This window comes from Rhodamnia argentea, chromosome 4 (assembly GCF_020921035.1).
Source record: "Rhodamnia argentea isolate NSW1041297 chromosome 4, ASM2092103v1, whole genome shotgun sequence".
Classification (NCBI taxonomy): domain Eukaryota; kingdom Viridiplantae; phylum Streptophyta; class Magnoliopsida; order Myrtales; family Myrtaceae; genus Rhodamnia; species Rhodamnia argentea.
In genome coordinates this window covers 15,664,923-15,686,116 of record NC_063153.1, presented here as the reverse complement: position 1 = coordinate 15,686,116, position 21,194 = coordinate 15,664,923, and the positions used below count along the sequence as shown (strand labels likewise).

At 40.2% G+C, this 21,194-nt stretch overlaps 1 protein-coding gene across 1 annotated transcript; it reads right to left on the bottom strand.

The window, feature by feature from the left end:
- Positions 1-1,099: 1,099 nt before the first annotated feature.
- Positions 1,100-20,469, bottom strand: LOC115756998 (disease resistance protein L6-like). Its single transcript, XM_048278052.1, has 4 exons — positions 19,852-20,469; positions 3,655-4,769; positions 1,479-2,700; positions 1,100-1,424 (listed from the first exon to the last, which is right to left on the bottom strand). The coding sequence occupies exons 1-4, from the start codon at positions 20,325-20,327 to the stop codon at positions 1,100-1,102; spliced, it is 3,138 nt and encodes a 1,045-aa protein (XP_048134009.1). The 5' UTR covers positions 20,328-20,469.
- Positions 20,470-21,194: the final 725 nt, after the last annotated feature.

Sequence of the window (21,194 nt, the reverse complement as noted above, 5' to 3'; positions counted from 1 at the left end):
GCCAAATTAAAAGTTATACTACTGGAAAACCTTCAAAATCCTATCAAATAAAGCATTAACCGAATGTAAAATTTACATATCAATTAACCTCAACTAAGACTCCACTAGACAACACTAATTTTTGGGTCAAAATGTCCACTATGAGTCGACAAAAAGGCCACACAAGCATCAACCTTGTTGCAGCGAACAGAGCAGTAACCTCATTTAACGTGGTGAATTTTGGCACGTTATATCTCTACTGAACTTCATTTCATGTGAGCTTACAGTTAAAAGAGAGCTCATTCAAAGTAGAAAAAAAAAATCCAAAGCTCCTTAGAACCGAAGTCTGGCCGGCAACTCATAAAATTTGGGACGGAACACTTTTGATTGCAGTTACTATAAAATAGTTTTCGACAACTTCGAATGATCAATATCTTTCAAATGAGAAATTCAAATCGCAATCCGTAAAATCTCACGATTTCAATACAAAGTAAAGTTTCAAAACAACATGATTTCACAACTCAACAATCCCAAACAACCTAGCAAACTAAACCCCGAACTGATATAAAATTACAACTTAACTAAGCAAATCTCTTTAATTTGATTAGATAAATTAAGGTTTCGAATTCTTACCGAATACTTCGAAACGGCATTAATCTAGCTTGTCAGAGTCCTCCGAATCGCACCAAAAGCCCCTTCCACTCACTCTCGATTTCCACTCTTTTCTGTCTTCCTCTTTCTTTTCCTGGCTCACTCCTCTCTTTCTTTATGCTCTTTATTTTTCCAAGGAAACCCGCTCCAGAAGGAAACAAGAAGATGGGCTAAAGTTTCTTGGGCCTAAATTTTGTATTTTTCAGGAGAGGTCCATAGTTGGTCGAGGAGGTCAGAAAGGTCTCTTGGGAAAAAATTTTCTGTTTCAGTAGAGGCCAGTGGTGAGCTGGGGTATCCTGGATCAAAATTGCTATATCCAGTATCGACCCTCTGGTTACAGTTTAGTGGACTGGGGTTTCTTGGATCAAAATTGCTGTATCCAGGATCTACCATCTGGTTACTGTTTACTGGGCTGGGGTAGCTGGGATATCCTGGATCAAAATTGATGTATTCAACATCGACCCTCTGATCACTGTTTGATGAGCTGGGGGTATCCTAGATCAAAATTGTTGTATCCAGAATCGACTCTCTGATTACTGTTTAGTGAGCTGTGGTATCCTGGATCAAAATTGCTGTATCCAAGATCAGAATTGATGTGTTCACTATCAACCATCTGATTACTGTTTAGTGAGCTGGGGTATCCTAGATAATAATTGTTGTACTCAAGGTTGTATCCTTGTAACCCGGGGCATCCAATAACATCGACTTCACATGCATTTGGTATACGAGGCAACTTTTGCACTGCTCCACAATAGTAAACTCTCAACGACTCTAGCTTCTCTAGCTTCAGTGTATCGGGAATGGACCCTTCCGTGGAACTGCAATCTCCAGTTGAAGAAGATGGTTGGGATTCGATCTCAATTAGTTGCGGGCAGTACTCCACGCTCAGCACTCGGAGCTCCTTTATGCTTGCTAGATTGGATAGCCGCACGAGCGACTTGCACTTGCGCACTTGCAAACGCTGGAGATTCTCTAGCTGTCCAAGCACATTGTCAAACTCGATCTCTCTTAACCGGCAACCAAAGAGCTTTAATTCAGACAAATTTCCCAAGTTGGAGAACAGTGGCCACTCTATTGGTGACTTGACATGTTCTAAACTCAATTCTTCTAAACTGGATGGAAGCTGTGTCAGAGACCGTGGGTCTGGACAAGTCATGTCAAGTGAACGGAGCTGAGAAAGGGAGCTCAAGTCAGTTGGAGGCAAGTTGCAATGGGAAAGAACCAGTCTCAACATCTGCAATTCATGTAACCTTCCAAGCCAATCTAGGTTCGGATGTGGAACCCGTCCTTTTGTAGTTTTCAAAAGCTGAAAGTCATAAGCGTGATCGCTTATGTCCAGATGAAGTAAACTAGTGAGGTTCGAGAGGTCGGGTACTGCCTGCAACGATGAAGACGACAACTTTAGCTTTCTTAAACTTGTGGGGAGATTTGGTAGCGACTGAAGCTCGTTGCAATTGGATAAAAGAAGTTCTCGGAGATTAGAAAGCTGATTGATTGCCGTCGGAACTCTACTGACCTTACTTCGGGACAGATTTAGAATGTTCAATTGGGACATTCCCGCGATTTCACTTGGAATTTCGCCTTCAAGTTTTTCACAACCTCTAGCAATCAACTCCTCAAGATTCTCCAGGGTCCATATGCTCTTCGGAAGCTCTCTTATCTTAGTCCGATCCAAATACAAGAACTTCAACCGTGTAAGATTGCCAAGAGAATCAGGTAATTCCGCAATTGGTGTCTGAGATAGATTCATTTCGAGTAGCGATTCTAGTCTTCCAATGGAATTTGGTAGTGCTCTTATATCGGTGTTGGATAAATCCAGACAGAGGAGCGATGTCAACTCTCCGATGGAATTTGGAAGCTTTCGAAGCTCAATACAACCATGTAGAGACAGATGCTCTAAACCCCGTATATCTCCTATTGAGTGCGGAAGTTCTCTAACATGACCCTGACTTTTCACCTTCAGCATTAACAAGGATTTCAGACCACCAATCGAGTCTGGTAATAGAGGAACGGCAAAATCGTCGTGACGGGGAAGTGAGAGGTTAGGAGCAGCCATAAAATCAGGAGCAGCTATGAAACCAAGAGGACAGCCATAAAATTAGGAGATGCACCCACAGGACAAACAGGAAACATATAAAGTTCCGTCACACGACCCTTCTTACTGATTTTCATGTGCTTCAGGCGCCCCAGCTGACCGATAGAACGATGGTTTTTTCGCAATAATGTACAACCTTTGATAACCAATCTTTTCAATTTCATGCAATTGGAGAAGTCAGGTGTCATCCTTAAGCGATTGCAGCTTTTCAGATATATGACTTTCAGGTTATCATTCACCTGTGAAACAACCAATTATTAAGGAAAATAATGGCATAGGTGAAGATTAACAATGTGACATGTGTACACACATGAAGGAAAAAGAAAAATAATGCATCATAAGAAATTGTACCATGCACGCTTTCCATCCATTCCAGTCTTCAGTAATGTCGCTCTCTAAAATCTTGAGAACGGCCAAGTTCCTTAGACATAAACCGGTGGCACGTAGGTTTGAAGGGCAATGACGCCAAGAGAGCCATTTCAGATTTGAGAGGAGATTTTTAAAGTCTCCTACAAAATTTCCCCCATCCAATTCAAGGAACCTTAAACTAGGCAGCCTTGAAAATTCGCCACTCGTAAAATAATGCACGTCGTCAAGTCTTGTGAGTTTGAGTGATACAATGTTGTCTGTTCCCTGACAATTCCAAAGCAACAAATGGCAACATGAGTGAACGGTTTAGAGCAAGTGAACCAGCCAAGAAAGGGCACATAGATATTATCTTGTACAAAAAAGGGCAAATTCCATGGATCGTTATCTCTCCCACTTTCATGGGAGTTGTAATGGTAAAAATTAGTTCTTCTGGAATGTCAAAATCATCAACGTCCTGTGCACAAAAATGAACGAACAGTTTGGGTGAAAATGAACTCTAAATGCACATAACTGCATGTTCAGTTTTTCCATTAGCAATTAACTTTTTTATTAAGACATACCCAGGTTATTCTGTACCACGTCTAAGGCGACTGTTGGACACCACAACCTGCTGCGTTTTCCAGGAACTTGAAAGCATTCTTGCCGGACAATCTCTCTTCCAAGATCTCTAAGTTGGTCGTGCATCCATAGTCTATCATTCTCGATGACTTTTATCAAAGATAAATGAATGAGGACAATGATTCCAGTGGTTGGGAAAAACTTACAAGCTTTCCACAAGTAATATGCATGGACTCTTTCTTCACCATTGCAGTGGCATGCGATGTCAAGAAAAATTTGCCGTTGCTCGTACTCTAATTCTTCATAACTTATCAACAACTTTTCCTTGACATTCTCATTAGGCACTTCCTTCAACTTATTCAGAGTGTCTTTCCATGTTATCTTGCCTTTTGAATAGAGTAATGAACCGATGACCTCGAGAGCCAATGGTAGTCCTCCAGTAATTTTGACAATTTCACTTGAAATACTGATGTAATCATGTGGAGGGGTGTCGCTTTCAAAGGAGTGCTTGCTGAATAGTTGAAGAGCATGGTCAAACTGCATTTCCTTCATTTCATAAAAAAAGAAATCTCCATGACGCGCTGGGACAATATGATCACTTAAGGGATTGGCTTCAGGAGCCAAAAAATAAGTGTTCCTAGTTGTGATAATAATTCGGCTTCCCGACCCAAACCAAGTAGACTGACCGGCTAGTTCCTTGAGCTGAGCCCTCTTGTCCATATCATCAAGAACAACAATGACTTTCTTATCATTGAGTCGTTCTTTGATCATGTCCCTCGTATTATCAGCATCGACTTCATGTCGAATATCAAGAATGTCACATAACAATTTCTTTTGCAAACTTGAAATACTGTCTGTACGGATATCCGAAAGAAAGCTAGAACGTTGAAATAGGGAAGAGATTCGCTTGAAGATGGCCTTAGCAAGAGTAGTTTTCCCGCTACCGCCCATACCATGAATGACTACAAATCGTACGTCGGAATTGCCCATGGCTAACAACTCCATAACAGCTTCCATCCGATCGTGAATTCCCACCAAGTCCTCATGCCAGTTTTTCTTCGTAGGCCTCAGCTTAACTATAACTTCTTCCAGAACTAGTGCTATAAGTTTCTCTAGGCTGCCATATACATAATGCAACCGTCTCAGTTTAAGTAACCACAAACATATATGTGCGGCGGCAGCGTAAATATGTAAAACCAGAAACATAATTAAATTGTTAAGATCAAGCCAAAATTATCAGTTTATTTCATATTTGGTCCAACCCAAGCCGAGTTTGGAGTTTGACCTGGAAGAGGCAATTCTCAAAAGCTTTTAATGATCTGTTTGATAACGATTCTAATTCTCTGATTATGTTCTTTGGAACAAAAAAGGATGAGAAACATATTTGATAACGTAAATGATTCTGATTCTGATTCCGTTCCCGAGAGCAGTTTTGGAGCAAAAACAATAATAAAAAAAAAGTTGATTTTGAAAAATGATTCATTTTTTAGAATCACAAAAAAGAACAAAGTCTCGATTTTAAAAAAAAGATTAAGTCCACGCGGGCTTTTGAACTTTAAAAAAATTAAAACTAGATTTGAAAATTTACTAACAACGAATTTTTCAAATTTAAAATAAACTTTAAAATTTAAAAAAAATAAAAATTTAAAAAATGGTGGGAAATTAAAAATTTTAAAAAAGTTTAAAAAGTAAAAAAAATTAAAAAATTTAAGAAAACATTTTAAATTTTTAAAAAAAAGATGAAATTTTTAAAAAGAAAAATTCTCGTCACGTGGTTGTTCTCGGGAATAGAAATTTGTACAATTACCAAACGTGTTCTAATCTTCTAAAAATCATCGAGCGAATAGAATCAGAAAATATGATTATAATCAGAATCACTTTTTTGGATAGAATGTTGCCAGATAAGCCCTAAATGGTCATTTGACAGGCGATGTGGCCATCCAAACTGGCTCGCTAGCCCAAAAGCCAGAAGTGGCCCTACTTTTTTAGGGGCTTGTGGGGTTTGTGAGTCCTTCTTGAGTGATTCGTTGGTAAGGTTCATACTCAAATTCAACAGTAATAAGAATGCCCACAAACAGAAACGGCATAAAATGTGATAAACTGCGTGCAAAAGTTCAGTTAAGAGTTCTGAAATTTTTTTTGCGGTTCTTCTTCCATTTGACTTAAGAACATTTGTTTGTGGATGAGAGAAACAGAAAGAGAGGTTGATCTTTTTATTGTGCTTTTGATTATGAAACAGTGACTTATATTATAAAACGAAAGTGCAGAAGTTGCAAATGATTACCCGTGATCTTTTAAGTTCCATCCCTTGGTTCCGGCCACATCTCTGAGGGCCTGCTGCCACTGCTTCGCCACATCTGCACCAGACTCCCTCTTATGCTTTCGTAAGGCCTTACCGTACGATCCAGTTTTGAGCTTAAGATCGGATGCATCCACCCGGTAGAAGATGGGCAAGATCGCTTTCTCACCTCTCTTCCAATGCTCCACCATGCATGCGAGCTCGCGGAGGCACCATTTGCTGGAAGCATAGTCTTTAGAGAAGATAGGCACGTAGATTTTCGAATTGGAGATTGCAGTCAAAAGCTCGCCTCCAATCTTTTCCCCAACACGGAGCTCTTCGTCGTCTTTAAAGACGCGTATCCCGGCCCGGATCATGGCAGCGTAGAGAGAGTCGGTTATGGTTAAGCGAGTGTCGGGCCCTCTGAAGCTCAAGAACACCTCGTAGTCCCTCTTCGACGACGATGAGGATCCACCTTCGAGGGAGAGAGACTTTTCTCCGGGACATTCCATTCCTGCGAATTTGGCTACGGAAGCGATGTCAAACTGCTTTGCTCGTTCGAGTTTGCAACTTTCCAGTTACCTCGTGCCTGTTGACAATTTATATGAGAAACGGTCTTGGCCCTTTTGTCCCAAAACAAGAACTTTTGACAAGTAGCTCCCATCCGTTGGATGAGTCCTCGTTAGATCCAACGGGCCACTTTGGGTGACCAGGCTCACGGAGAGCAAAAGGACATACTTGATTCGATCATGCATGCTCCATGAGCAATATACTTGATTAAATTGAAAGGTGAGGAATATCATTATACATTAATGAACAGTGTTCAATTTTAGGACAAAAAATTTCAAGATCCAGCAGTCTCATTATCCCTACATTTGATGTTATATTAGTTTTTTTTTTTTTTTGGGTTGAATATGTTAATTAGTTGATTAGATGAATTGAATAGCTATTTCCAAAGAAACTCAACAATTAAATCGGATTTCCTATTGGATGATAAGTAGATTTTTGTCACTTTTACAATGAACTCCAGCCATATGTTGTCATAACTTCTCTCAGAGTGCGTTTGTTTGGGGGAAAGTGTTTCAAAAATTAGTTTTCTGGATTTTCACCAGTTTGTTTTGCCAAAAATCTAGTCAACCAAAAACAATTTTTGATCAACTAACATATTTATGAATAAAATTAGAAAAGTGAATTCCTAAATCTAATTATGTGAAAACACTTTTTGAAATTTCTCCTCTTGAATTTTTTAATTTCCATAAATTTTTTCTTAATCCTCCTTCCACGGCCGGTGGCTAACCATGGCGATAATTGGCGACCATCAATAGGCGAGGGAGGAGCTCACCTTGGGAGAGCTCATTCCTCGCTTGTGGCCGGCCACCAACCGAGGAAGAAGAAAAGGAAAAGAAAAGAAAAGAAAAGAAAAGAAATTTAAAATTCAATTTTTTTGCTTGAGATAAAGTCAGGAGATTAAAATCATTTTTCAAATGAGATTCAAACATCGGAAAAAATTTTTGGTCACAGCACCAAATAAAAAAAACCTACTATTCTCCTAAAAAATAATTTTTCGGAAAGTATTTTCTTTTATCATGAAGTTTTCCCCCAAACAAACGTACTCCAAGATACAATTGCCAAGGGCTTGAGTCTAGGGACGACGTGGGCTATAAGTGAATGAGGTGTTGACCCCATTCAAACTTGTCATTTTGGAGTAAAATAAAAAATCCATCGATTAATCTTATTTCTTGGGGAAAAAAATCCATTTGGCGGCTAGAGAGTGACAATTTAGGGCGTGCATGATAATACATCTAAAGTAGAATTTCTGCTCTATAAGTGCTTTTGAAAAAAAAAAATCTATTGGGTAACGTAACTTTTGGAGCAAAAATTAGTTTGGTTATGCAATTTTATTGTTCTACTTATGGAATATTTTTTTTGCTTCAGAAATAGTTTTGGAGCCTTAAAAAAGTAAAAAAAAATTACCTCTCTCTAGAAGTTAACATCAGAAAGAGACAATCCACCGTTAGTGATCGTCGTCCACGCCGCCAATCTCCTCGGCCTACAATAAAAAAAAATAAAGAAAATTTTATTTTTAAAAATTTATACTAAATTCTCACTAAATTTGTATTGTATGGAAGTGTCTTAGTAATATCATTTTTTTAACGAATTATAAAAAATAAAAGTTACATGATTTGGTCAAATGGCATCTCACAAAGACACGATCATGGCGAAATAGACCGAGTGTCGCGACCCTCTTGAACGCTCTCGAGGGTTAATAAGTCGTTGTCGTCCAATTCGCGGTAATTGAATCTCAAATGCAGGCCCCTCCCAAGGCCCATTTCCCAAATCGCAACGAAAGAGGAAACAAAATCGAAGTCGACCTTTCAATGTGATCTAGTAACATATGTGTACGTGTGCATGCCTCGGAGTCACCATCAATCATTTCTTGGATGGTATGATTGGAAAACCTTATCGAATAGTTGAGAGTCACAATTCGATTTTACGAAAACCAGAGAAGTAGTATCCGGGACTTAGTTACACCAATTATCGTAATTGATGTCCTTTTGGTACCTAAGTTGAATGAATTTTTTAATCTCGAGATTTCATGCAAATGATTTGGGGTACGAATCCTAAATCTAGGAGTTTATGCAAACAGAAGTGACTATCCTATTAATCACAATCAATGAAATAAATAGGCAAATCAAGGAATCCATAACGTGCAAACAAATTACATCAAACCAACCATGGCATTCCTAGTAGAACCCTATTGGCTTAGAGAAGGGACATTCAAAGCATAGGAAGAGTACAAGAGTGATTTGAAAGCGATTCGCCCATGAGGGGCAAAATTGTAATTTTTGGAAAAAAATCGAGGGACGATTTGTCAAAAAGAGCAAAATCTTCATTTTTGAAGGGAGAGGAAATCCAAAGCATTGAAAATAGGATTGGTCAGTCGAAATAGCCCGTTTCCTAATTTTTGACATTTTTCAAAATTTTCCGGAATTTTCAAGGACGATTTACTCTCAAGGGGTAAAATTGTCATTTTTCAAAGGGATCGGGAAGTGGAAACCCCAAAAATGGAATTGACCAGTTGAATGTAGTTATTTCCTATTTTTGGGGATTTCTGGAATTTTTTGGAAATTTTCATAATTTTACCAATTTTTTTAAATTTTCTATGATTTTTCCCTTTTTTTATTTTCCAAAAAAGATTTTCAATTTTTTATTAAAACAGAAATTATCCAGGCCGGGTTAGGTGACCCGGCCCGAGACTCGGAGGAGGCTGGCCTGGCCCACGTGGGTTGGGATCGGCCTCGCCGAAACAGCGCCGCTTGGCCATTTACGCTTGAATTTTCAAAATTTTTCAATTTTTTTTTTTATCAATTTTCTAATTTTCCTATCGAAAAGAAGAAATCCGCGCCTCAGATCTCACCATGTGGCGGCTTATGGGCGCTCCGATCGGGCATTGAGATCTACGGACAAGATTAGGCCACGTGGCTAGTTTACGACCCTCCAATCTCTTGATCGGATCTACAAGCAAGATCGGACGACGTGGCTAATCCACATACGTCCGACTGAAGAGTTTTTTTTATTATTCTGAAATGAGTTTTTTTTCTTATTTTCGAAAAAACCTCTATCGAACGATCAGAAATGTGACACGCCGCCAAACTTAGGCCACGCGATCACAAAATCAATTTTTTTATTTTTCGAAAAAAAACAGGATATTTTTGAAAAAAACTATTTTTATTTTCGAAAATACAATATCATGACACGTGGCATTTCTTCCACCGTCGGATTAAGTTTTATTTTTTGTTATTATTCTAAGAGCGGTTGTAATAGTTTGCTGACCAGGACACCACATGGTACTGCACGTGTCATCACGTCATCCCCACGTCAATGCCACGTGGACCGTTGACCAGCCCAACGTCCCGAGGTAGGAGACAACCTACGGACGGCTGAGAAACCTCAGACGCCGTTCAACGGTTGATCCGGTTCTGATCTGGGCGATCTTGGTGGCGTTGGCATCCTCTCGCCGCCTGCTATGACATATCTAGATCTTAGTAGCATCCAACGGTGGGATCGCCATGGACGAAGCTCGAAAGCTCTCGGCCATGGCGGATCCCAGCAGACAATATTCCCAAAACCGAGCTGCGAAACGCACAGGGCAAGGTTCTAGGAGGCTCAGGGGCCGGATTGGCTTGGGGAAGTCTGAGGTGATCGCGCAAGCTAGTTGCAGGTTCGGCCATGGCAGGGAAGGTGGAGACTCATCCGATGGTTTTTCGTTCGAATCGATGCACAGATGAAACGCAGACAAGCGTAGGTACGTCTATGGGAGAGTTTGGAACAAAAAATGCAAAGGAATGAGCAAAAATGACGAGGTCGCCATTGAAGCTTACCGACCGAGCTTCCCTGGCACGTACCTTTTGGGAGGTCGCAGGGCTGGTTGAGCGGGCTGCCGACGTTCCTTGAAGCTTAGGAAACTCTGAGGATCAGCTGGCGTGACTCAATTCACCGTGGATCACTCCCTTTAGCTCTTGGGAGCTCTCCAGTTTGCAGAGCTCCCACGTCGTCCCACAAGCTCCCTCTCTCCTCTCTTTCTCTCAAACTCCCCCTCTCTCTTCTCTGATCTGTTCTTTTTCTCCTTTTTTACTTTTGGTGGAGTTGCTAACTGAACCGCCTCCTCCCAAAACTGAATTCAATTATTCCCCTTTTTGGTCTGGCGCCTCAAGTCTGTTATGGATTCGCACGTTTTGGCCAACTGGACGTCGCCGGGTTGGTGCGGGTCGTCGATCAGAGTTGGATCATCCACTGGGTCTTGCGGATTGGTGTCTCATTTGCGTCCGTCTGGGCGTCCCTCCTGCTGAAGCTTTTGTGGGCGTGCGCAGGAAGAACCTGCGGAATTGGTTCTGTGCATGCGTGGCCTGGGGCTTTTTGGGTATGCGAACGAACGAAGTGCTTCATGTGGGTTTTGGGTTGACCAGGTCAACTAGTTGACTTGGTCAACCACATTCCTTTCTTCTTCTCTTTCTTTTTTTTTTTTGGCCTAATTCAACACCAATTTCACCCATTTCTACAAATTTAAATCCAAAATTGAATTCTGCAATACGAGCATTATCTAGGTGACAAGTTTGGGAAAAATTGATTTAATTTTGCGCAAAAATCCCTAAATTTCAAGATTAATTCGAATATGAAATATGTCCAATTAAGGCTCTCAATGACTAATTTGTGCTAATCTAACCTCACCAATGTGTTTAGAACGCCAAAAAACTTATGGGTCAACGTTCGTTTCTGCATGGGTTCGCCTTTAAAATGATCAATTTTGATGCTAATAAAAAATCGGGAACTAAATTGAAAACACAAATAGGCCCATTTTGCAATTTGCTCAAAAGTTAAAATTGATTCGACCAAAATGCAATTAGAGGTGTAAGAATCAAATGACAAAACTTGGACCTAGTCAGGAAAAGACTAGAAGCGCCTCAAATGATTTTTTTTGCTCAATTTGGGTTCACATTTGTGAAGACGCATGTAATTCTAGATTGCATTTTCCAAATTTTAAAGAATTGTTACACGAGATTGAATCTTGTGAAAGAGGCTCATATGCTATTTAAGGAGTGTTTCAAATGTAACGATTAGATTATCACGAGATATTTTTGAGATAATATATATGAAATATTATACTATCACAACGACTAGCAAATCATGTTGGATTTGTTCTTGAAGATTATCAATCACGAAAATCATTCAAGAGCATGGATTTAGGAACACAAGGATGATTTACCAAATGAAGAATTCTATCTTTAGAAACCAAGATCATGATTGTATGGATGATCCGATCTAATAGAAGATTCTAATTTTGGCAATCTCAACGGTTACGAAATCCTTTGTATGCAATCTCATCCAAACGGAAAGTTCAAAGAGTGATCCTCTAAATATCTTGCAAAGGCTAGATTGAAGGTGGATGAGTATAAAAAGAGATCTCAAGGTTGAAGAGATAACAAGAGTCCGGAATCTATAATTCCAAAGTTCAAGAAAACTTGAACATTCTTCATATATTCTTGATCTAAACACTTAATTCTTAGAGGTTCATATCCAAGTGAGTGAGTGTTAGATAGGAAGTCTACTGACTTGAGAATCGTCACCGAGTTGTAACTTTTGAACTATTCACTAGTGGATCAGCCGATTGGCTATTAACGTGAAGAAGTGGACGTAGGCTTGAACAAAGTCGAATCACTATAAATTCTATATGCTAAATTCTTTATCCATTAATATCTCTATAACTTATTTGTGATAGTTGAATTGTGTGCAGTCATATCTCAAAACTTGCTATTGATCAAACTTTGAACTAAAGTCTAAACTAGTTTGTTTAGGGAAAATTGTCAAAAAAAGTCCTATACTTATTGCACTTTTGTCAATTCAGTCATAAACATTTTACATTTGCCAATTTAGTCCTAAATTTTTTTTATATCAATTTAGTCCCAAACCTTTTGCATTTGTGTTAATTTAGTCTATCCGGCCAACTTTGACCAGTGTTGACACTAATAGGGCAATTTTTAATAATATTTTAATATTTTTTCAAATTTTTCATTATTTATTTATTTATTTATTTATTTATTTATTTATTTTTGTTTATCTTCTTTCTCCAACCGGTTGTTGATCCGGCGACCAGCTTGGAGGTGAGGCTTGCCCTCGCCGGCCCTTGCCTTTGAGCCGGTGGTTGGATCGGCTCGAAGGTCACCCGACCAAAATAACTGCTCTTCATTGTTTTTTGTTGTGTTTTATGGGAACCAACCCGAGTTGATTTGTAGCTAGAGAAAACATTGTCAAATGTATTCAAACTTTAGCCGCGTTCTTCAAAGAGAAAAAAAACCACAAAAAATTCCAAATTAAGGGTGAACATGATTTCGGAATAGAACTCGAAATTTGGAATCTGACCAGTGGGGAACTATTCTGATTCTAAGTTCTAGGCTATGCAAGGTAGATTCTAGATTCTAGATAGGTGAAACCTATAATCTATAACCTGAATTTGGAATAAGTTTTTGTGTTTTTTGTGATATATGCCGTTACACGATCTTGTGATATTTCTTGGCATCCGGTGATGAATGTGTAATTTGAAACTACTAGTCCAAGCTTCCATTTCTAGCAATATTTATGATTGAGACTTTTACTTTTTTAACGTTTCATATTTATTCATGTGTCTAAATATGAGTTGTGGTCAGTAGATTATAATAGCAAGTGGTGGTCCTTGAAGGTGATGAGTCATTGCAATTGTCCAAGTAAGAATACAAATAGAATCTAAGTTGTGACGACCCGAATTTCCGCCAATATATATGATGGGCGAAATTAAATTACTTTCGCAAAAAGTACTAATTTGTGGGTGTGGGGGGGGGGGGTTGGGGGGATGGGAGGAGGGTTGGGGGGAGGGGGAAATTAATCTCGTAAACGGCAATTACAATTTCAATTAATATAAGCCCACATTAAGAAAACTCTTATAGTCGGCCCCTTGGCGCTTGGACAAACTAGACAACTAGGCAAGCCTTTGGCCAAGAAGTGGCTGGATTGCTGAACACTAGGCAAACCTCCAAAGCCAAAAGTGTTGCCTGTGTGCCCAGGTCTATTTTCAGAAGACACTCAACCCTCTATTTTTTATTTATTTTGTATATTCAATAAACAACTTATGTGAAATCTAAAAAAGAAAAGGGAGTGGGAAAACTCCTACCTTACGGTTGATTCTCGTGGACTCAAGTTTTATCTTGGTTTGGAAAACACTTGTGAGTGAGTGTGATTAAGCGATTTCAATCTTCTCTTTGCCGAACATAGTAGAATCATCTAGTTAGTCTCTCTATAGAATTAGGCACCGAGCTATGTATATCTTCTATGTTCAGGTTGGAGTTCTACAATTTATTTTTTGCTTGAATCGTTTCTATTTATTCACCTACGATCGTTGTGACAATAGTTGGTGCAAGATTCAAACTATGCAATTCAGTCGAAAAATATCCCGAGAAAAGCATGGTCAATTAAACCAGGAGTGGAATCTCATTCTGCCGTTCCACACGTATTTGATTAGTGTACTGGGAGAATGCAGACAATGCCAAACGAGGACTCAGAGTAAACAGGGAAAAGAGACAAGACTCCCAAAGTCTTCGTCTTCTCTTTATTCATCAAGGAAACTTGTGCAAAATATAAAATGCATTCCAAGTCTTCGCTCAAGTCCACGCTCTTAGCGAGGTAGATGGTGATGGGAGTCACTTAAATTTAATACCCCCTCTCAATTGGCATGTCCAGTTAAGTGAAGAAATAATATAGAAGACCAAGACTTCTTTTGTGCCTACCAATGTGTTTTTTCTTTTCTTTTTTTCGTTTTCTTTTTCGAGCACATATTAAGTACCGTGCAGTCATATAATCTTCAAATACACAAACATATTCACATAAAAGAAGAACGCACTCCTTCGTGAGTGGCACTCTCATTTGTCAGTATCCCGGCAGGAGAAATAGAGGGAAAACACTTGAGTTATGAATTGATGAATTTTAAACCAGATGCGCCAATCCCTTTATCCTTTATCATGTGGCGTTCTGATTCTGGTTATAGTGTTCCTGGGGGTGTGCCATTTTCGTGGCCTACATTGTCTTCTCACTTAGACCAAATAAAAGACCTCAGAAGAGCTTGTATAACAGCTTCACACGAAACTTACATATTAAGAATGGCCGTTAATCCCCGTACTTCCGAGATTGGTATACCAACCTGGACATTAATCTTGTCTTCATTTATTACATACAATGCACATAGCTGTTCAGTGACTTGCCTGGACGAATAGGCAATTTATAAACCTCACGTTCAGAATAGTTACTGAATCTCAGAAGAGAGCTTTGAACAATTAGGAGATGGGAAGCCTGAGTTGAACAGCTTTTTCTTGATGGAAAGCATTTACCTCTTTATGTATTGAATCTTGTTGCTTTTATATCCGAAACAGATTAAGTCCGTTTTCGACGGAACTGTAAGCTGTTGGTAAACTGAGTAGCTTTAAGCCGAGTGCACAAGATTTTCGAATAAAATCACGGACAATCTGCAATGCCTACATTTGATTAAAGCCCAATAAACCTAAAACAAAATGGGTATACTACTAAGACTCGAGCATCCAACAACGAGAATTTTTTTCAAAAGACCTGAAGTGTGACCGTTTTTAACAAAGGACTCTAATCTAAAAGAAGCCTAAAGTTGATGGATTTCATCTCAATTAAACCCAGCTCGCTTGTGTCTCAAATTGTCGAATGAATCTCTTCACAGCTACCACGTCCAGCTGCTACCGCGTCGACTTCCAATGCCGCATCACAACCTCCGGTCCAGGACAGCTGGCAGTCATCAGAATTGTCCCCGGCATGGTTGGCCGAGAGGCCCCTGTTTACAGCACCATCGTTACTACCCTCCGAGAGCTTGTAGCATACCTAATTCCTATGATTTTCAAGTTGCGAGTTTACAAATCATAGAAGAGATAAGCACCTATACCACCTGAAAAGCTTCAAAATCCTATTAAAGAAATCATTAACCAAATATCAACATATCAATTAACCTCAACCAAGATTCTAGTAGCAAGCGACACTAAATTTTGTGGTCAAAACGTCCACTATAAGTCGACACAAAGGCCACACAAGCATCAAACTGGCTGCAGCGAACAAAGCAGCAACCTCGTCTTACGCAGCAAATTTTGGGGCGTCACATCTCTCTACCTTACTCCGTATTAGTGAGTTAACATTCACAAGAGACATCATCCAAAGTACTGAAAGAACCAAAACTCCTTAGAACCAAAAATTGACCAGCAGCTGATGAAATGTGGGATGGAACACTGTTGGTTCCAGTTATTCTAAAGTAATTTTCGAAAAATAGATATCTCTCGAACGGAAAGTCCAAATCGCGATCCGTAAAATCTCACGATTCCAAGACAACCCTAAAGTTTCGAAAAAGAAACAACACAATTTCACGGCACAACAGCCTCTAGAATCAACCTAGGAACCTAAAACCCGAACTGATCCAGTATTACAGCTTCACGGAACAAATCTCTTTGATTTAATAAAGGTGAATTAAGGTTTCGAATTCTTACCCAGCGCTTCGAAACGACACTAACCCAGCTTGCCGAGGCGTGCGGCAAAACTACCTCCCTTCCCCCTCTCTCGGCTCCCGCTCTTTTCTGTTTTCTATTTCTTTTGCCGACTCACTCCGCTCTTTTCCAGCACCTTATTTTTCCTATGAACCTGGTCCAGAAGGAAATAAGATTAGACGATGTCGACCGCTGTCTCTGGAGGTCGCCTTGAGACAAATTTGCCATGTTATTGTTCATAGCTTCCCTGGAATAATCTTCTAAGAAGACGGGCCCACTTCCAGACCTCCTTACAGATTTCCATGGGCAAACGTCGACAGGACATGCACTTGGTATACCGGGCAACTTTCGCACCAATTCACAATAGTGGACTCTCAAAGTGTGGAGCTTCTCTAGCTTCAGCGTACCAGGAGTGGGCGTTTCCCTGGGACTGCAATCTCCAGTTGAAGAAGATGATGGTTGGGATTCGATCTCAATTAATTGCGGGCAGTTCTCCACACTCAGCACTCGGAGCTCCTTTAAGCTTGATAGATTCGATAGCCTGACGAGCGACTCGCACTTGCACACCTTCAGTCGCTGGAGGTTCTCTAGCTGTCCAGGCACATTTCCAAACTCAATCTCTCTTAACCGACATCCAGAGAGCTTCAATTCGGACAAATTTCCCAGGTTGGGAAACACTGGCCATTCTATTGGGGTGTTCACATCTTCTAAGCTCAAGACTTCTAAACTGGACGGAAGCCGTATCAGAGACCGTGGATCGGGACAAGTTATTTCAAGTGACCGGAGCTGGGAAAAGGAGCTCAAGTCAGTCGGAGGGAAGTTGCATTGGGAAAAAACCAGTCTCAACGTCTGCAATTTATGGAGCCTTCCAAGCCACTCGAGGTTCGGGTTTGGAATACATCCTTTTGTTCTTTTCTGTAACTTACAGTCAAAAGCGCAATCACTTATGTCCAGATGATGTAAATTAGTGAGGTTCGAGAGGTCGGGTACTGCCTGCAACGTTGAAGACGACAACTCTAGCTTTGTTAAACTTGTTGGGAGATCTGGTAGCGTCTCAAGCCCGCAACAATCCGACAAAATAAGTTCTTGGAGACTAGAAAGCTGATTGATTGTCATTGGCAGTCCACTAACCTTGCTCCAGGACAAGTTCAGAATCTTCAATTGGGATAGTCCCGCGATTTCACTTGGAATTTCGCCCTCCAGATGTCTACAATATCCGGCAATCAACTCCTCAAGATTCTCCAGAGTCCATATGCTCTTCGGAAGCCCTCTTATCATAGTCCCATACAAACGCATGGACTTCAACCTTTTAAGATTGCCAATAGAATCGGGTAATTCTGCAACAGCAGTATGAGATAAATCCAAAGAGAGGAGCGATCTCAGCTCTCCAATTGAATCCGGAATTTTATTAATATTGTAACAACCCCGTACAGATAGATGCTTTAAACCCAGTAGAACTCCTATCGAGTGCGGAAGTTCTATAATACGATCCTGATTTTCTACCTTCAGCACGGACAATGATTGGAGACCCCCAATTGCGTCAAATATTTGAAGAATGGTAAAATAGGTCTTCTTCGACATGAGCCGCGGTGGCCTATACTTCTTACTGATTTCCAAGTACTTTAGGCGGCCCAGTTGAACGATAGAGCTATTGATTCTTCCCAATCTTTCACAATGTTCGAAAACCACTTTTTTCAAATTCACGCACTTGGAGAAGTCAGGTGTCCTCTTCAAATGATTGCAGCTTGTCAGATATATAACTTTGAGGTTGTCATTCACCTGTGAAACAACCAATTTTTTAGGGGAAAAAAAAAACCACATTGGCATAGGTGAAGGTCAACACGATGTGACAAATGTGTACACACACAAAAAAAAACCAAAGTGTTATGCGAAATTGTACCATGCACGATCCCCATCCATTCCAGTCTTCAGTAATGTCGCTCTCTGAAATCTTGAGAACGGCCAACTTCCTTAGACATAAACCGGTGGCTTGTAGGTTTGAAGGACAACGGCGCCAAGAGAGCCATTTTAGATTTGAGAGAAGATTTGTGAAGTCTCCAACAAAATTTCCCCCATCCAATTCGAGGAACCTTAAATTAGGCAGCCTCGAAAATTCGTCGCTAGTAAAATTATGCCCTTCGGCAAGTCTTGTGAGTTTGAGCGCTACAATTTTGTTTGTTCCCTGACAATTCCAAAGCAAAAAATAGCAACATGGGTGAACGATCTAGTGTAAGTACTAAATATCGGAATAGAGAGCATATATTTAGATTCAACCGATTGTAAAAATAAGTAAACCAGCAAAATAGGGGCACATAGATATTATCTTGTACGAATTCCTTGAATCATTATCCCTCCCATTTACATGGCAGTTGTAATAGTAATTTTTTTTTCCGGGAATGGTGTTCGTTTCTCTCAAATTATGCAAAATCATCAATGTCCTGTGTGCGAAGACGGGCGAACATTTTGGATGAAAATGAACTCTAAATACACATTACCGCATGTTCTATCTGTTTTTCCGTAAGCAATCAATTTATTTATTAACACATACCAGGTTATTTTGAACCGTATGTAAGGCGATCGTTGGACACCACAATCTGCTGCGCTTTCCAGGAACTAAAAAGTCTTCTCGGCGGACAATATCTCTTCCAAGATCTCTCAGTAGGTCGTGCATCCATAGCCTATCATCCTCAATGACTTTTATCAAAGATAAGCGAATGAGGGCAGTGAGTTCAGTGGCTGGGAAAAACTTACAAGCTTTCCACAAGTAATATGCATGGATTCTTTCTTCACCAATGCAGTGACATGCGATGTCAAGAAAAATTTGCTTCCGCTCATAAGGTAATTCATTATAACTTATCAACAACTTTTCCTTGACAGTCTCATTGGGCACTTCCTTCAACTTCTTCAATGTGTCTTTCCATGTTTTCATGTTTTTATCATGGAGTAACGAACCTATGACTTCAAGAGCCAATGGTAGTCCTCCAGTCATTCTGACAATTTCCCTTGAAATAGTGCTGTAATCAGGTGGAGGTGAGTCTCTCTCGAAGGAGTGCTTGCTGAATAGTTGAAGAGCATGGTGAAACTGCATTTCCTTCATTTCATAAAAAAAGAAATCTTCATGACGCACTGGGACGATATTGTCATCTGGGGTGTCGATTTCCTTAGCTAAGAAATAGGTGTTCCTAGTTGTGATAATAATTCGGCTTCCTGGACCAAACCAACTAGACTTACCAACTAGTTTCATGAGCTGGTTTTCTTTGTTGTCCAAATCATCCAGAACAAGGATGACTTTCTTATCACTGATTGCTCTTTTAATCCGGCCCAACCCATCATCAGCATCGATATCATAAAGAGGTCTCATAGAGGTAAGGTCATATAATAATTTCTTTTGCAGATTTACAATATCGTCGGTACGGATATCCGAAAGAAGGCTGGAATGTTGAAATTGAGAAGAGATGCGCTTGAAGATGGCCTTAGCAAGAGTTGTTTTTCCGATACCGCCCATGCCGTGAATTACCACAAATCGAACATTGGGAGTGCCTTGGCTTAACAGCTCCATAACAGCTTCCATCTGATCCTGAACTCCCACCAAGTCATCACGCCAGTCTCTCCGCGTCAGCTTTTGGAAAACTTCTCCCACAACAAGTGTTGTAAGTTCATCTTGGCTGCCATATACATAACGGAACCGTCTCGGTTTGAGAAACCACAAACAGAATATGTGGCACAGAAGCGTAAATATGTAAAACCAGAAACTTAAATTGTTAAAATCAAGCAAAAATTATCAGTTCATTTCATATTCTTTTAAGAGTCATCTAAATGAAAGTGCAGAAGGTGTCATTAATTACCCGTGATCTTTTAAGTTCCATCCCTTGATTCCGGCGACCTCTCTCAGGGCCTCCTCCCACTGCTTCGCCACATCTTCACCGGACTCTCGCTCGTGCTTCTGTAGGGCCTTCCCATACGATCCAGTTTTGAGCTTAACATCAGATGCATCCACGTCGTAGAAGATGGGCAAGATCACTTTCTCGCCTCTCTTCCTACACGCCACCATGTACGCCAGCTCACGGAGGCACCATTTACTGGAAGCGTAGTCTTTAGAGAAGATCGGTACGTAGATCTTTGAATTGGAGATTGCTCTCAGAAGCTCGCCTCCGATCTCTTCCCCGACGCGGAGCTCTTCGTCGTCTTTGAAGACGTGTATCCCGGCCCGGATCATGGCCGCATAGAGAGTGTCGGTCATGGTTAAGCGAGTGTCCGGCCCTCTGAAGCTTAAGAACACCTCGTAATCCCTCGTGGTCGAATTTCCTTGGGGAGGTTCCATTCCTGCGATCTTCGGCTACGGAAGGGATGTCAAACTTCTCTGCTTGTTCGAAATCGCAACTTTCTAATCACCTTGTCCCTGTTTTCAATTTGCAAGATAGAACGGTCAGACTAACTATTTTGTCCCAAAAACAAGAACTATCAACTGAGAGCGAGAGGAGTGCGAAGATCAATCACTGAAGTTACCTGCTTGGTTCTTGGTCCAGCTAAGACAGAGAAGCCAAAACTGAACTGGAGATGTAAAGGATTACTCTTCCTTTTTTGTTTATTTTATATATTTTGGCTGACTTTTTTAATTTTTAAATATTTTAAAAAAATTTAGCCTTTTTTTTTATGTTGACGGCATCTTTTGACGGGCCACGTAGACTTAAGTTATTAATAAAATATGTAACATAGAATTTTCGGTTAAGCTCACTAGAATTGACACTTAAATAATTATTTTTCAGAAAAATTGGCACTTGAATGATTTGAAAAAAAAAATTGACATTAAAATAAGTATTGTACATAAACTTTGGCACTTTTAATGTCCTTTTGCCGTAAATAGCATGATCACCGAAACGGGAGATTAAGCCTCGGCTTCACCAATTGCGGAAGGGAAGAGAGAGAGCTAGGCCAATGTGTGCCTAAGCAAGATAAGCAGCTACAACGGTCGAATTGTAATGTTGTGAGATAATAGTTCGGTTTTATCTACGAGTGATGTTTTTTTTCCCCCCCAAGATTTTGGCCTTTGAATTGGTGGTATGTGCGTGACTACATAAATTTTATGGACATAACGGTCCAATTCTACTAGGATTGATGAGCCCAAGTATGGGGCGAGACACTGAATTTTCTCGTTGGGTCAAAATCGGGAAAATTAAGGGTAAGCATG

What these genes read in the sequence shown, in the direction of transcription:
- LOC115756998 (XM_048278052.1), bottom strand. Translation starts at nt 20,327, where the DNA reads ATGGAACCTCCCCAAGGAAATTCGACCACGAGGGATTACGAGGTGTTC. An exon ending in TGGAACTTAAAAGATCACGG is followed by an intron (nt 4,770 to 19,851) that starts GTAATTAATGAC and finishes TGTATATGGCAG; the next exon opens with CCTAGAGAAACTTATAGCAC. An exon ending in CAACTAATTGAGATCGAATC is followed by an intron (nt 1,425 to 1,478) that starts CCAACCATCTTC and finishes GTCCATTCCCGA; the next exon opens with TACACTGAAGCTAGAGAAGC.